Below are 17,152 nucleotides of genomic sequence, written 5' to 3'. Positions count from 1 at the left end.
GCTCCCTCTACTGGCCTCCTGGCCCTACTGGTTCCAGCCTGAGGATGTGTTGGATGGCTGCAACATGAAGCCTGAGGGAATTCAGCCCAAAATGCACTGCAACACAAGTGTGAGTCATAAAATTAAACAAACACACACACACACACACAGTTTCTTCAAACCACACCTTTATTCCATTTATACAAGCACAAGGATACATGCTGTTGCAGTGCTTTGAATTAATTAGATCACAATCTTCTTTCATTATGCTCTATGCTCAATATACTCAATTACATTCTAAAGCTTTGTACTCACTCGGCTGTGTAGGTTCAGTTCAAGAGATCGGAGTGTGTGAATAGAGTGAATATTTCCAAAATGCATATAATCATCAGGGAAATCATTTATTAAGGCACACCTGCAAGCAACAGACCGGACAACAAGTGAGATACTTTCAGTTTTGTTGTTCTAGGTGTTAATGTGAGGGTGCAGTGAGTACATCCACAGTTTTCACTTCAAGACTTTCTGCCAAAATTGTGGTCTTGAAAACATGGGATGGTAATTTAGATTCAACTCAGATGGGAAATGTGCTTCATAGCTACAGCAATGCAGAGGTGCTATCCACACACTCTAGAGCAGTGACTCTCAGGCCTAAAAGCTTTCCCTGCAACTGCATTAGATGAAACCCATTGAGTCACGCTGCTCTACACGGCACAGTACTCACACAGGCGAGCAGAATCGGCCGGCAAAGAGAACACTCATGGTGGTGTTATGTCGGATGAAGAAGAGGAAGGGGTGGTCGGCGATGAAGTTCACTAAATCTGGATTGCAACAGAGGTTCTCACAGTACACACTGGTGGCAGCAGCAGCTTCAGTTCCCTCCTCATTCACCTCCACAAAAGCCTTGTGGGCGACCATTGAAATGAACACGGTTTCGGCCTCAGACAAGCCTGCGCCAGAAGAGAAAAAAAAGACATTCTTACACCAAAAATGTGCACAGTTGTGTGTTTAGCTATGATGTTTTATACTGTACACAATAATCAATAAGCAGGCTACATTTGTGTTCTGGATCACTGATGGAGACCGAGCGTATTTCTCAGTTTAGCCAAGAAGGTTTTTTCACTGCTTCTCCTAACTACGACAATCATCTTCTGTTCTTCACAGCCTCCCTTCAAACACACAGTATGTAATTTTGGCCCCTAGGCGTCTCTCAATCAAAGCAACAACAAAAGATGCAGTTTGAGGATGTCGTGAAGGGAGATGTTGTCTTCAATGTTAAACAACACCCATTGCCCATTAAAACGAATAACTCTGCTCCATCACGAGTAAACAATAGGAACTAGTGGTTAGCCAGCGACCCTCCCTCTCTGACATATTATGTGTTTCCTGTGTTTTGGCAGTTATAGCAACTAGAGTGGGTTAAGCAGATATGATGCCACCGACATGTGGACCAAATGAAATGCACCATTACCTTGGATAAAGTAACACATTTCTCTGGGAATCGCTCGCTTTACTTTACCAGACACTGGTTGTTTAAAATGCTACTCGCTGAGGATCACCTTGACTTCTAAACAGAGTCTTTTCTTATTCACAATGTTTCAGAGAGGCTTGTGTCCCTGATGAGAGCTGATAGCATCCATCGTTGAGAGTCTGATAGGTCAAACTGCTGATGGATAAGAAACCAGACTACTGGTGTTGACCTTGCTAATTTAAGGAACCCAGGGCCCAAAATAGCCAAAATTGTTAAAACGCTCCAGAGAGCTGATGGTTGCCCTTGTAGCAACCCGAGAACCACCTGGTGGACAATAAAGAAAGTTATCAGTATCAGCCAGTAGAGCTGGTTGAGACACCTCTATGACAGGGACGGCCAAGGAGATGCGGGGGAAATTACATCCAATATCCAGACAAGCCTTTGGTCAGTGGTAGAAGAAGTGCAATCATTCACTTAGAAGTATCAATGCAACAATGTAGAAGTGCTCTAGTGGTCACTATATCTGAGGTGGTCTGTCAATCTTACCAGAAAAGTCGCTCTTTGTTTCATCAAAAGCATCCCTCATGCCCATGCTTTTCAGGACGTCGTTCAGGTCGTAATTCTCCTCCATCTTGAATCGAGGCAGCCTCACGTCCACCTTGGCTTCAGTCATCACGTCTGGACGAGTCCACTTCACAAATTTCTTATACGTCAGCTGCTTCTCCAGCTAGGAGAGGATAAAATATCAATGACGTGTCAGTGAGCATACTTAAAGTGTGTGTGTGTGTCCTACCTTCTCCAGACCTGTTGTATTATCCTCTATCTCCTCGGGTAAAAAGATAAGCATGCTGAGCTCTTTTCCTTTGTACGGCATCTCCAGGATCTGTCCAACAGAGGGTTTCAAACATGACAGAATAAAACAGTTTATACTGGTCTCACAACCTGTTATCACAAACAAAGATGGCTCATGTGATTAAATTAAACAAGTAAAACCACTGACACATCACTATGTGGCTGTGTGAGAGACTGGCTACTTGGTTTGGACTAAAGTCTTTACTTCTGTCAGTGTCATAGCTGTGCTTGATGCTTTTGTAGCTTCAGTGAGCAGTTGAGGGTTTGCTAAACCCCGCCCCTGAACAGTGATAATCCAATCATTGTTAACCAACCATAACAGTCACAGCAGGTGTGCACCAGGTGTTAGCATCATTTCAAAAGGCAAGGGGAATATTGTTCGCTATCTGTGCTACAGTTTTCAACACACTTGGGTTATTATTAGCCTATGCTAGTGACAGCTGGTAAAATCAGACAAAATCCAGCCCTAGAAATGAGAGGCCATATTGACTGAGTGACCAGTTGCTCAATTACCTTACAGTTGGCTTCAGGAACGAAGGCAAAAGGAAAGTATGTTTTGTGTCTCATCATCTCCACTGGCTTAGTGTCATTCTGAAGAGAACAAACAGAAGAAATACTGTTTTAGATTTAAGAAAATGCTATTCTAAAATATGCTGTGCGGCAAAGCTGCGCCGAGGAGCTGGTGGATCAAAACAGAGATAAAATGCCAGTAAATACTGAACTTTCACATCAGACACCATGAAAATGATCTCTAATGCCAGTGTTGCTTTATTTACTCTGTGTGCAAGCTGATAGGTGTGTGTTAACAAGTTAGTGTTGATCACTGATACGCTGATGCAGCAACAGTATCGAGAAGTGATACTTATTTATTTTGGGTCTTTCCCTAAAGGTCCTTAAAAATTAACTCGATGCGGTTTGAAATTTCTTCAACCAATCTAGAGTCAGATTCACTTTTCATTAAGCTGAACAAAAGTCCATCGTTTCAACATTTTCGAAATATGTGCACTGTCTCAGCAAATAGTGATCTCTTAAGTAATCCACTTCATATCCTGCTAGACCACTACTAGACCTTATTTACTGTACATTCTACAATATGGTTTCTCAGACACACTGACTCAGACTGACATTTTGTCGATCAGTGTTCACTTGTGTGTGCTTTATTTGTGCATTTTTACCTTGTTGACCCTAAACTCAGCATCATGCGTGCGAACATGCAGGAATGGTTCATTCCAGGTGCCTTTGAAGTAGATGGCATTGACCAGCACCAGCACGGTGAACCTGTTCACCATGTCTTCGGCCACAGCATCCTTAATTTTACCTGGTGACAATATTAAAACCACATGGAACCAGTACGTATCATCACAAATTTTTCATGCAAACATTAACACAGTCTGAAGAAAACACAACGCTCATTAGCTTTGTCTCCCAAAAACAAAACACCTGACACAAATTGAGAAAGTCTTGCATGTCTCAGGCTGCTCATCATGTGGTTGTTTTTTACACACAGGTACGTAGAAGAGATTCATCTAATGAGAAACAACATATATAGACCTTTGAAAAATAACAGGTTCTTATACAATTTCTTTGAAAAGAGGGTATTAGTAACATCTGAAGAAAGGAGTCATCAGCACATACTTTCTTATTAAAAGGCAGATGAAGCTCACCTTAAGATTTTTGCATCATGACTGCGTAGGATGCAGGGGCTTATGAAATAAACTGATGGGGTGTATTAGTGTGTGTGATGCACCTTGCGTCTGCTTCTCCACCCAGCTGTTGATGCTGACCCTTGCTAGCTCAGTATTGGTTTTGAAGTCCACAGTCTCCAGCTCTGCGTTGTAGTGTGTCCTGGTTTGTGTGAAGAAATCCTGGAACCATAACATGTCTGTGATCACTCTATTTCATCACATTGATTCATTCAGTCTGGTTCTTTACTTCCTTGCATGCTTGTCTGCTGCTCACTCGCTCACTCATGCAGTTTAACATTCCTATCTCTGTCTCTCATGCCCTCAAGTCTGACACACGTAAAATACATATGAAGACACGCTTGCGCACACACACACACACACACACACACACACACCTCAACAAAGTGAAAGGACTGCTCTCCATACAGTCTGTTGGCAATGCTGAGGGCATACGGAGCGTCTGGCTGGTTGAGCTCGCTCAGCAGTTGGGCAAAGCTAACATGGACTTCATCCTGACAATCCTGGGTTTTTAGGCACTGTGGACAAAACAGGCAAGTGGTGTTAGAGACACACTGAGAAAAATATAATCAATGAGGAACAAGTGAATATAAAGTTGTCAAAATAAAAATTCATTAAGTCAATGTAGAAATTCTCTGACAGTCTGGCCTGTTCCTGTTTTGTGCAGAAGATAAGGCAGCAGCATGCTAGCCATAGCTTTAAGTGAGGGGACTGAGAGCGCGGGCTGCATCCCCCTCACTTTCCAAAATCCCATTTTTGTCCTCGTCCTTTGAAGAGTTTCAGGGAAATGTTGCCATGAAATTTCTCTAAACAGCATCCTGTAACTGCACAGCTGTCAAAATCACATGAAGCGTCAGTCTCCATCAAGGCAAATCAACATGAGGTCGGTGCATTAACCACACAGAGGTGAAGGCTACGACACATAGCATTTGAACTTCTGTTTTTGCTTGTAATACTGTCATTATGACCGGTAGCACAGTCACAGTTTCATTATGGAAATACACTGTAAGTTGCTATATTAACTTTTACCAAGTTAATGTAGCAACATTAGACTTCAAGAAATGCTCTAAAGTACTGTCAGAGTTTCATGCTAACTAATGCTATAGCGGGAACATGCTAGCTGTCGTTTCAATCAAGTGCATTATTTCCACTAGGATTGAACAAAATGTCAACGCTGAATGAGCGTGAAGCCACAAACACTTGTTTTCAAATGCTGTGTCGGTCCTGTGTGTGTGCTGTACCTCCGCCATCTGTCTGGCTGTGTTGCCTCTGGCTCCCTGCATCGCCATAGCCAGGGCTGCAGAGATGCTAAAAGGCGAGAAGAAGACATTCCCGGCCTTGACCTCACTCAGCTTTTTGAACAAAGCCAGAGAGAACATGGTGTTGGCTTTGGTTAGAGGGGTTGGTGATGCCATTTTGTGTCTGATACAAAAAAAAGAAAAGGGAGGGAAGAGCTGTTAGATTCTTCTTGGAACATTAACATACGAAAAGTCAATTAAAAGAGATGACTGGTCGCTCTTTGTAATACAATGTGGAGAAAAAATTGTGCCTGGTGCCTCTTGGAAAACGGGAAAACAAAGCGCTACAAAAACCAGAAGGCAATCCAGGCACTTCAAATATAAGAAAATGTGTCAAATGAGGAAGGAAATATAAGGAAAATAAAGTCTTTATCATATTAGTTTCATCATTTTTTAACGACACCGATCAACAATTCTCCCTTTCACCAAACTTCAGTTTTGATTCCCAGCAGGCTGCTGAACCACGCAGGTACTTTCAAAGATCACTTCTCTGTTCTTCAAAAATGCCAAATCATTACTCTCTTGTATCTCACAGTCTAATTATCTACCACAGTACCTTCATTTAAGGAGGAACTTGTCAATATTTTATTAGTACGGGATTCATACAAATGGCAAATGGACTGTATTTATAAAGTGCTTTTGTAGTCTGCCAACCACTCAAAGCGCTTTACCACACCCTGCCTGCATCCACCCAGTCACACATGGTAGCTAGGCCTCCTGCTCATTACGAGCATCAACACACTCACACACCGATGCACAGCACGCAACTTGGGGTTCAGTATCTGCTTCGACATGAAGGCCGGCGAGGCCAGGGATCGAACCGCCAACCTCCTGAGCCACAGTCGTCCAACAAAATTACACTGTAATGCATGATTGTGCTGTATTAGTAAGTGTTACCACACTTCCACACCCAAACAGTGACAGGTTGTTCCAAACATACTCCTTTATAACCACAGATGCTACACATAACGTCAACCAGGTTCAAATCTCATAAATAGCAAACTAACTTTCTGACAAGTGTTTGGCAGCAGTATAGTAGAGAATCATTTTTGTGTCGCCTGGAACAAAGAATGATAAAAACCCACCTCCCCTACTTACTGACAGACAGTCTGCTGCTGGTCCTCATGTGTTCAGAATCCTTCCTGCTTCCTGAGACACCTATTTGTATTGACTGGCTGACACACCCCTGAAAGCTTTGGCAAATGAGCTTCTGACTTATCAGCAGCCCACAGACCAGATGTGATCGATTAAAAAAATCTCAAGTGTCGTTTTTGCTGCTAGATGCAAGATGCATCAGACTCACTGAACATCTCCGCCTCGAAACAAGAGGCTTCCATCAGTGCAGGCGAATCTACAAACTGAAAAAAAAGATGCGAGCTTTGAACAAATCGTGATTTATTTTGAGTCAGCAAAGAATTTTTATTATTATAAATAAGATGTATTTAAATATTGTTGTTATTAATAAGATATAAAATAACAAGCAACAAGCATTACACAATATAAATAATATAAACCTGAGGGGCTGAAGGGGGGTGGGGGTTAGGCAGAAGGTCTACACACAAGTACTGAGAAGCTTTACTCAAGTAAAAGTATAATTACTCTCATACAAAAATGTTCAAGTGAAAGTAAAAATCACCACTTCACCTACTCAAGTATAATGTGCTGATAGCCTGGATGAAGCTACTGCTGTTACACCAGCTGTCAACAAAGCAAATATTCTACCATCAGAGACTGAGACACTCATCCTCTACTTACTGACACACACTTTCTCTGTTGTCCTCCAGTGATCAGGAGTCTTTCCGTCGGAGGGAGACTTCTGTTGGATTCATCACTTTTATTATTTAACGGCTGACACGCCCCAGAAACCCTGTCAAATGGCCTCAGCATTCGCGTATGTCATTGTACGGAAGCCGACCGGCTTTTTTTATTTTATTTTTTTTTCTGCCTGCATTTTAAGTGCTTGTTTTATGTGACATCTAGTGGAGGTAAAAGCTTGGAAAAAATATATATTTTTAATGTAACGGACACTGAATGAAATTCTTTCTGGAGGGGAGTTAGAAGGATGTATGTCAGTAAGCAGTAATAATGTAAATCTCCCACCAGCTGTACCTCCAAATCGATGACATGTACTCTAAAGGAAGGATTAGATGTGATGTTGCATGTTGATACAACCCATGAGGCCACAGTGACAAAGCTGTGGTGTCCACAAGTTCTTTCAGAAGATTGTTCATACAACTTGTCTAAATCAGAAGTAACAGTGCAATCAATTTGCTGCAGAGGTCACAGGTAAAATGACTTCTGCAATAGTAAACGCAGGTGTGGACTCCACATACCATTGTTGTAATATAAAACAGTTTTGAATCATTTAAAATTTTAGTGAGACAGAACAGGAGTCGACTCAGTTTTATGTTTAATGCAACCACTGTCCAAGAGGATTAAGTGCAATTATCGGCTCCCTCTACTGGCCTCCTGGCCCTACTGGTTCCAGCCTGAGGTTTTGTTGGATGGCTGCAACATGAAGCCTGAGGGAATTCAGCCCAAAACGTACTGCATTCCATTTACATAAGATACATGCTGTTGCAATGCTTTAAATTAATTAGCTGACAAATTCTTCTTTCATTATGCTCTATGCTCAATATACTCAATTACATTTCAAAGCTTTGTACTCACTCGGCTGTGTAGGTTCAGTTCAAGAGATCAGAGTGTGTGAATAGAGTGAATATTTCCAAAATGCATATAATCATCAGGGAAATCCATTGTTAAAGCACACCTGCAAGCAACAGACCGGACAACAAGTGAGATACTTTCAGTTTTGTAGTTCTAGGTGTTAATGTGAGGGTGTAGTGAGTACATCTAGAGTTTTCACTTCAAGGCATTCTGCCAAAATTGTGGTCTTGAAAACACTTCACCTAAGCAATCAGTTGCTTTGATAATGAATGGCGCTGCATATGATTTGCCATCTCCAGGACAATACAATAGGATTATTCCTAAAGCATCTATGAACATAATCTGAATGTAAAGAATTATTGAGGCAATAACACGGGTGCAGCCCATTGAATTAATGCCTTTAAACAAAGGGAGACCTGTGCACCACACGTAAAGCCCAACAGGCCTATTTTATCCAGCCATATTTACTCTCTTCCCATGCTTCTCAAACATGATTGTTTCCCGAATAAATGACACTTGATATTAGTTTTACCAGCCAGTTCCTATCTAATGAATCCACCACCGGGCATCGCTTTACAAGAAATAGTAATCAGTGCAAGTTTGAGAAAAGAAGGGCTGATGTCCATCAAAAGAAAGCGAGAGGATTCTGTTAATAAAACACAATCAATCGAGTCATTATCTGACTTACATGCTTGAACAGTGTGTATTTAGTCGACATGGTTTGAATACACTTTTAATAAACCAGTAAAGGAAGGTGATGCAGACACGGCCACCACATCCACAAGACAAGGATTTATTCAATGAAACACCAAACAATCATTGATTCATTGATTCATTTATTCTTTTCGTTAAGGCTACAGTCTGCATTCTAATGTAAACTCCTCCATGCTGCATGTCATGTATGTATTTGGAGCAGGCCTACAGTTAGTTGCACTTGGAATGGTGATAATAAAATAGCTATTATAATACAGCATCACACAGTCTCAGAAGAAGTCAATGTGCTTCTACTACACTCAGCTTACTCAGTACTTCAAATAGATGTCAGATTTACACATTCTCTCTGGACAAAGAGGAAAACATCTTGGATTGGAAAACATTCAGGCGGTCTACGGAACAAACACAAAATTTTTCACACTCAAATACAGGAAAAGATATGTTCATTTATGACCAGCAGGAAGTTCATTAAACTTGAGAGTGGACTTGGTGACTGAGATTGAGAACAAACACACCTGCAACTAAAAGACAGATGAATGGATGAGATAACGTGTGGAATGTGAGGGTGCAATGAGTAGAACCTTGAACGGTTGATAAGGAGAAGTTTGGGAGGATGCCCATGAGAAAGCAGTGAGGGACAAAGAGAAGGTGGACAAACAATGAAAATACAGTGTGTGTACTTATACTGCTAGTAATGAAAAGCATAGTACAAAGACAGAATCAGTTGTGTAAAATTAATGCATGACCAATCCTGGTCTTGAAATTGTTGGACGGGAACACAGATGAAAACTGTTAGCCTTTTATATTGTAACTTCAACAGATATATTTCAGCCCCGGTAGAATCACAATGCTCCACAGGCACGGACGGATTGTTGAACTGGCCTACCGGGCACAGGCCCATACACCCAACTGGTCAGGGAAAACAGGCAAAATAACCACAAAAGATGCAAAATTCCCCCAAAACATTCAAAATGACTACAAAGAGACACAAAGCGACCACAGAGAGACTGTGGCTCTAGCTGTTATGGGGGGCCTTTTACATGCCTGTGCCCTGGGGCCCATTGTCTCATAATCCGTCGATACAGTCGCGCTTACTCAGGGGACGAGTACCGGCCGGCAAAGAGAATGCTCATGGTGGGGTTATGTCGGATGAAGAAGAGGAAGGGGTGGTCTGCGATGAAGGTGCCAGGAATCAGGATGCTGCGATCCGTCAAGATAGCAGTGGTGGCACCAGCAGCCTCGGTTCCCTCCTCATTGACCTCCACGAAGGCCTTGTGGACAACTTTGGACAGTAACAGGTCGTTGGCGGGAGACATGCCTGTCAGCAGAGGAGAGAGTCCATTGCTTTAGCACGCACACTAAACCAGTGATGCAGGCTTCTCCCTGCCAATCACCTAAGTATTTTTTTTTTGCCTGCCACATCTGGTACATCATGTTAGTTATGTTGTGCTCTTAAAATAGTTATGCATGTGTGGCATATGTCTCACCAGAGAAGTCACTTAGTGAGACATCGAAAGCATCCACCATGCCCATGCTGACCAGGACATCTTTCAAGTCATAACTCTCCTCCATCTTGAATCGAGGCAGCTTCACCTCAACCTCAGTTTGGCCCACCAAGTCGGGACAAGTCCAGTCCACAAACTTCTCATAGGTCAGCTCCTTTTCCAGCTGGTGCGGATACAAGATCAATTATTAGTCTGTCTCTTTCAATTTGTGCATTTCTTTACAGTATGTGCATACTGTAGGTGTCCTACCTTCTCCAAGCCTGTGGTGTCGTCCTCGATGTCATCGGGCAGGAAGATGAGCATGCTGAGGTCCCCCCCTTGATAGGGCATCTCTAGGATCTGTGCAGAAACACTGTGTTTTTAATTTTATTTACTTCAAAGATAATCATATTTCTTCATCCTGAAAAATGGAAATTATCTTAAAAACCATCAGCTGACATGGTTTAAAACATCACCAGAATGGAACCAAATCAGAAATCTGTCCACCGTATTTCCGTATTTTGAAATCTGTTCACAAATGACTGAAACATGAAATCTTATGGCAGACAAACATATGCAAAACCATACTGTTGAATAACATGGACATTACCTGACAGTTGACCTCAGGAATGGAGGTGAGGGGGAATTTACTTTTCTGGCACATCATCTTCACTGCCTTCGTGACATTCTGGAGACAACAGCGAACAGAACAAACACTTTTCCTGTTGAGTCAGTCACTCTCTCAAAGTTTCCAAAAACTGTAATACACGCTTGGCTTTTTGAACACTTCTGTCCTCATAGGCCTGATTTATGATGTAGAATACAAATCACGGCTCATCATTGAAGCCAGACGACTGAACATTTTTTATTCTGATAAAACATTTTGTGAGACGTGAGGAGTCACTTCCTCGGACTATCATCCCAGGAATGTTCTGCCGGGGAAATTTGCCCCCCCAAGTGAACAGTCATCAAATTCTTCCAAGAGCTAAAAGGAAACTCAATATTCAGCATTTAACTCACTCTAACACACTGGATGCTCACTGAACTCCAGCTGATCACTCACAGGACTGCTACACAGGTAAAACACAATCTGTTTAAACGGCAGCATCACTGATGCACATGTTAATTATAAACAAGTGTTACTGCTGCTGATGAACACATCCGGTCTAGTGTTACAGTAACAGGCTGGAGGATGACCTGAGCTTTACTCTGTTAGAAACAGACCAGGTTGTCATTGTGTTGCTGGTCAAAACACACACACGCTCACGAGTGGCAATTCTGTGTATGCTGTCTTTGACGCATGGTTGGTACCTCTCTGAACTGAACTTGTAGCAGCTATGTGCTTGGTGTGGGTACATTTGGAAACAAATAGGAGCTAGTAAAGGTACAGCCTCATTTTCAAGACAGCAACATTAGCCTGTAGCGCATCACAGCTTTGTCATGGGCTATTGTCAGAGTGCCGTGCACATGCCAGCAACTCAATGACAGACTTCATGTAAACTGTGTACTATCATGCAAAATCATTTCATAAACCCAGAATGCTGCTTGTTACAGTGTTGTTCAGTGTTACCTTGTTGACTCTAAACTGAGCATCAACAGTAAACTCCTCCTCGAACTTTTTGTTCCAGTCGCCTTTGAAGTAGATGGCATTAACCAGTACCAGCCTGGTCATGTCGTCCACCACACCCTGGATCAGCATATCTTTGATTTCACCTGGTGAACAGTAATGAGCAAAGTCATCGTCATAAACAGGCTCTAGCTATTGTTTCATCCAAAACTCAGGAAAATTTGATCTTTCTTATTCTATTACAACTACTAGCAGTGCCATAGAGGAGGAAGGACTAGAGATCAAAAAGTCATAAGGGACAGAAAATCAAAAACAACAAAAACAACACCAAAGAAAAAAAAAAAAAACACATTTATAGAACTGTTTAATAGGACACAAAATCTAAAATAAAAGGTGGCTCTGAAAAAATGTCTAATTGAATTGTGATTAAGAACTTGAGAGTCTAATTTTCCTCCAGCAGATTGCTGTCATGACACGTCCCTGTGTTCAATAGTTTTGGGTGTTGACATAGGAGACAGAAAAAGGGACATGCTGAGGAGCTGACGAACAGGAACTGATCCCTGAGGATTCACAGAGGCTGGGGATGATTTAAAACGCACCAACGACAATGTCTGCCAGATGCAAATAAAACCAGTCTCTAGCAGTAAACACAAATGCCCCCCAGGTGTCTATGACGCTTAACTGAAATCAAATGATCAACAGCGCTCCACTCAAACAATGTTTTTTATAAAATAGAAAGGCCTGATGTACTGTGTGTATGCAGTGTGTGTATGTTAATGTGAGATCTACCTTGCGTCTGCTTCTCCACCCAGCTATTTATTTGGACCCTGGCCGCCTCCGGACTGCCTTTGAAGTCCACAGACTCCAGCTCAGCATTGTAGTACTTCTTGGTTTCTGATAAGAAATCCTGGAATCATAAACAGCACGTTTGAACATTCACACCACAACTAGCTTATTTTGAGATGGAGCCACCATGAGCGGACAGCTGAACGCGCTCGTTCAGTATGATTGCATAATTGAATTAATTTCTTAAAGCTAAGGTAATTTTAGGTAACTGGCAAGAAGGCTGCACATTTGCTTAAGGCCATGTTGCAAAGCATTTAGCCACATAGCTAAATTACAAGGCTGCAGTTCACTCCCTCCCCCCTCAATTAATTAATTAATGCTAGGCACAAACAGGTTCTCACACATACACACACACACCTCAACAAACTGGTAGGACTGCTCTCCATACAGCCTGTTGGCAAGGCTGAGGGTATAGGAAGCGTCTGTCTCGTTGAGCTTTCCCAGCAGTTGGGCAAATTTGGCGTGGACATTGTCTTGATCGTTCTGGGGTTTCAGGCACTGCGAACAGCCAGAGAAGACCTGCGTGTTACAAAGACACACTGAGCCAGTGACAGATGACGGACAGCTTGTATTATGACAGTATGGATCATAGGCCTTGTGGTCAGCTTACCTGTGAAATGATGACAACAGACACCAAAATCATCATTAGCTCTCTCATTCGCTCTCCATGCTACAGTTTTGCATAGACTGTGTTGAGGCAACCATTATCAAGGACAAAAATGAGTCTTTTCTTTTAGCATAATGCTACTGTCCTTCTGTTAATGTCTGTCTATGCTAATGTTCTTCTTCAAATGGATGGTTTTGGTGTCATTGTTTTCATCATTTACTGTAATTAAAATGACCTTCGGCACAAACCTCCCACGATTCTGATCCTGTTTTTAGAAGTTTCATTTCTCTTTATGAGACCACCAGCACCTTTTGGAAAGAATATGGAAAAGGGAAAAAAGAGACCAAACAAAAGCCTTCACACTATTACAATGAATATAGAGTGATCCACAGGGAAGCTTTGTGAAAAAAAGGATTAACACACACAATTACCCACCATTTACTCACCATAACATTGCATTTTTCATCTGCTGCATAAATCTGCTTGTTTTGCTGTTTGAAACTTTACATTACACCTCATATGTCCAAATTCTGATTTAAAAGATGCAGCAAGAGATCGGCAAATTGGCAAAGCAAAGCTGTGGGTTATTAAGTGTGAAATACTCCAGTTTCCCAACCAGATGACACCACCAAGTCATTCATCAAGTTTGGCTTGGTTAGCACCTTGAGCAGATACAGAGGCAGTCTGGTGGACTGCTGTAACTGCGTCCGCATCTGCATCCGTGTTTCCATCTGCGACTGCATCATCGACGGCTGCGCCCCTGGCAGCTTCGGTTGGTCTGACTCAGTGAAGCACAGGACCTGGGGGGGCAAATGGTAGTTTCCCTCATCATTAGGATCACTGATAAGTTCAACATTGTCAGTGTGTTTGTGTGTGTGTACATGTTTTTGTTACATAGTGAGGAACAAGTTTTTAACCAACAGAGTGAGGACATCTGTACTGGTCCACACAACTTTAAAGGGTTGTTTGAAGTTTGAGACTTGGACAGTTAGGTTAGAATTAGGGTTGGAGTTAGGGTTAGGATAAGGGATTTAGTTGTGATGTAACCATCACAACTAAATCCACAGGGGCGCAGGAAGGCATTCTGTCAGCGAGTGTGCTTGTACAAGTACAAGTGTGTGTGTGTGTGTGTGTGTGTGTGACAGGGCAGAAGCACAAACTAAATCACTGCACTCTTTGGTAACTGTCTAGAGAAAGGAAATCCCTCCACAGCCTCATGTTAATCAAACATACACATCAAGGTCTTCATGTTTCCACACGTTTTCTTCGTCACTGATGACTCTCAGACATGATGACACTATTGTTTGACCCACAAATTCAGACCCGCTTGCAAGTAAAATTCCACTCAAAGACCGTCAATGCCTTCTTGCCTGCTGAAACATTTACTCCCACCTCTATTGAAATTGTGACACTTCCAACGTCACATCTGGCTGAAAGGCAATTGTTGCACCATCGACATTCCACATCTTGACAGTTGGGAGCAAAAGTCTTGACACACAAGGCACAGTTCATCCAAACCAGGCTGCCGGGTTTGCAGTGTATCCAATAAAATAAAATAAAATTCATGCATTAAAAATGTTACTAAGGCAGAATAACAGAAGCGTTAACTCATCATGACCCCTGTCATGGTTATCTTATATATTAAACAATTTTACAGTTATAACTGATGCATTAGCTTATAAATGATACTGAACGTTGAAGTGGAGATCATTTTAATCACTACCTATTCTGTTGAGTTTTTTAATTCATAAAAATTGATATTTTATAACATTGACATTGAGTGGTACAGAGCTATAAAGTAGTGGAAAATGGAAAAACTCAAGTAAAGTACAAGTACTAGTTGTACTTTAGTACAGTACTTGATTGAATGTCCTTTCCACCATTGGCAGGACTGTATCGCTCTCACTTTGGGCTTCACTGCTTTACTGTGCCTATCATTTTTGCGACACACTACTCAGAGATGAATTTATCCATTCCTCACCCCATAATCTGAGTCAGTCAGAAGAGATCCCCATTATTCTGCTGATGTTGGGAGACAGAATGAGTAACTAATGGGTGTGCTGCCACACCTTGTCTGCCAGACAATTAGGCTAAAGTTTTCCAAACACCTGATAGAGACTGTGCACATGACAGAACAGAAAGCTGGACCCACGCCTTTTTCAGCATTCTGATCCATTAACATCATGGCGAAATTCCAACACAACAATGAACCAGATTCACTGACTTGTCATGACATTTGAGTGCGTGCCTGTATAAACAGTTGGGTGTGTTTACATTGCAACTGTTACTTTTGTACTGTACTGTACTGTGTGTGCGTGTGTGTGTGTGTGTGTGTGTCTGTATCATATAGGCTACTTTTGGGGACACATTGCAGACTCAAGACCATGCTGACCAGCTGATTTTGGGGTCAGTGGTTTAGGGTTAGGTTAGAGTAAGTCTCCAGGAAATGAATGTAATTCAAAGTAATTTCCCCAAAAGTGACTTGTGTGTGTGTGTGTGTGTGTGTGTGTGTACTGTACCTGCGACATCTGTGTGGCTGTATTGCCCCTGGTCCCCATCATCACCATAGCCAGGGCTGCAGAGATGCTAAAAGGGGAGAAGAAGATGTTCCCGGTCTTGTCGTCATCACTCAGCTTTTTGAACAAAGCCAGAGAGAAGGTGGTGTTGGCCTTGGATAGAGGGACTGGTGATGCCATTTCTTTCTAGTAGAAAGAAAGGATAGCGGAGCATTATTCATCGCATTGTAAACTGTAGCACATCCACTGATCTGATACTTTCAATAAGATTCTTCAATAATCTGACCTGTAAACCTGGTAGGAATCAGTCTCTTTTTCAGACAAGTGGAGGCGAAAATATGGAGATGAGGCTATTTCTTTTCTTTTACTTTTTATGAGGATGCTCATGAACCACACGAGTGTTTGCTGACACTTTTAAGATACACACACTTACCACTAACTAATCTCTTATTTGCGTGCACCTTAGTTGCATGTTGGCTCTTATAGTCATTATAAAGTGTTTGTTAGTGACTTATCCTGGGGATTAGGGTTATTAAGGGTTAGTATTACATTATTATGATCGGAATACATGTACAACAACTTCCTTACTTAGCAGTACTTGGCAGGTTATTGAGGGAAAACTCATAATGTCAATGGCTGAGTAGTTGTAGAGTGTGGTAATGCGCAATAAAGCATTAGTAAGTGCTTTATAAAGGCTAATAAAGCACCAATATGCTACAAATACATATACTAATAAAGCAACTAGTTAATATAAAATGTTACAGAGTGTCTCAGTAAAGCTGAATGAAACCTTTGAAAACCTGAAGTCTTTGGCCTCTTGGTTTAATTCGTCAACTCTCAAATATTGTTGAGTTTTCAAATGTAAGCAGCTTGTACAAACCTTTTGAACACTCTTCTTCACTGGCGTTTTAGTTTACAACTTAGCAGTGTCCTCCAACAACCTTTTCCCTAAACTGATTTAGCCCCTCAAACAAAGGTGAATGCCACCAAACTCAGTCAAATCACAGAGAAACTCCTCATTACTCCTCAACCACTTTTGCCTTTGGAAACCAGGTGAAAAGGGGCACAAATCAAGAGCAGCTACTTGCCGAAACCTGTTATGTTTGGCAATCGTTCTTACCATCAAAATCAAGTGACAATAAGAAACATCTGGTACTTACTGACGGATACTCTCCTTGAAGTCGACAAGTGACCCAGAGCGATTTGGTTAAAGGAAGACTTGTTCTGTGTTACTTTATGCTCTGACACACCCAAGTTCCAGTAGGTCTTGCTGCGGCTTGAGAAAGTATCTGGAAATCACACCCATCCATGAGAGACACACCTACCTGTATGATGGTTTGGATAAATGTCATGAGCCAGTGGGTGCGCTTTTTTAAAGTCTGCTACCCTCAGACACCCGACATATCCCTGAAAAAAATAAACTGACACAAAATAAGGGGTGGATGAATGGA

The 17,152-nt window shown here is 41.8% G+C and overlaps 1 protein-coding gene across 1 annotated transcript; it reads right to left on the bottom strand.

Moving 5' to 3' along the window:
* Positions 1-195: 195 nt before the first annotated feature.
* LOC121624289 lies at positions 196-16,994 on the bottom strand. The gene is made up of 18 exons (XM_041961942.1): positions 16,862-16,994; positions 15,705-15,887; positions 13,848-13,985; positions 12,936-13,097; positions 12,522-12,639; positions 11,736-11,878; positions 10,776-10,853; positions 10,436-10,525; positions 10,169-10,349; positions 9,777-9,999; positions 5,244-5,424; positions 4,380-4,520; positions 4,047-4,164; positions 3,475-3,617; positions 2,765-2,890; positions 2,241-2,381; positions 1,994-2,174; positions 196-926 (listed from the first exon to the last, which is right to left on the bottom strand). Exons 2-18 carry the CDS (start codon positions 15,879-15,881, stop codon positions 697-699), a joined length of 2,571 nt encoding a protein of 856 aa, XP_041817876.1. The 5' UTR covers positions 15,882-15,887; positions 16,862-16,994; the 3' UTR covers positions 196-696.
* Between the last annotated feature and the right edge of the window lie 158 nt (positions 16,995-17,152).

Source organism: Chelmon rostratus, chromosome 20, assembly GCF_017976325.1.
Source record: "Chelmon rostratus isolate fCheRos1 chromosome 20, fCheRos1.pri, whole genome shotgun sequence".
Lineage (NCBI taxonomy): Eukaryota > Metazoa > Chordata > Actinopteri > Chaetodontiformes > Chaetodontidae > Chelmon > Chelmon rostratus.
This window is presented reverse-complemented; position numbering and strand designations above follow the sequence as displayed.

What these genes read in the sequence shown, in the direction of transcription:
- LOC121624289 (XM_041961942.1), bottom strand. Translation starts at nt 15,881, where the DNA reads ATGGCATCACCAGTCCCTCTATCCAAGGCCAACACCACCTTCTCTCTG. An exon ending in AGTCCTACCAGTTTGTTGAG is followed by an intron (nt 12,640 to 12,935) that starts GTGTGTGTGTGT and finishes TTATGATTCCAG; the next exon opens with GATTTCTTATCAGAAACCAA. An exon ending in TTCCTGAGGTCAACTGTCAG is followed by an intron (nt 10,526 to 10,775) that starts GTAATGTCCATG and finishes GTTTCTGCACAG; the next exon opens with ATCCTAGAGATGCCCTATCA.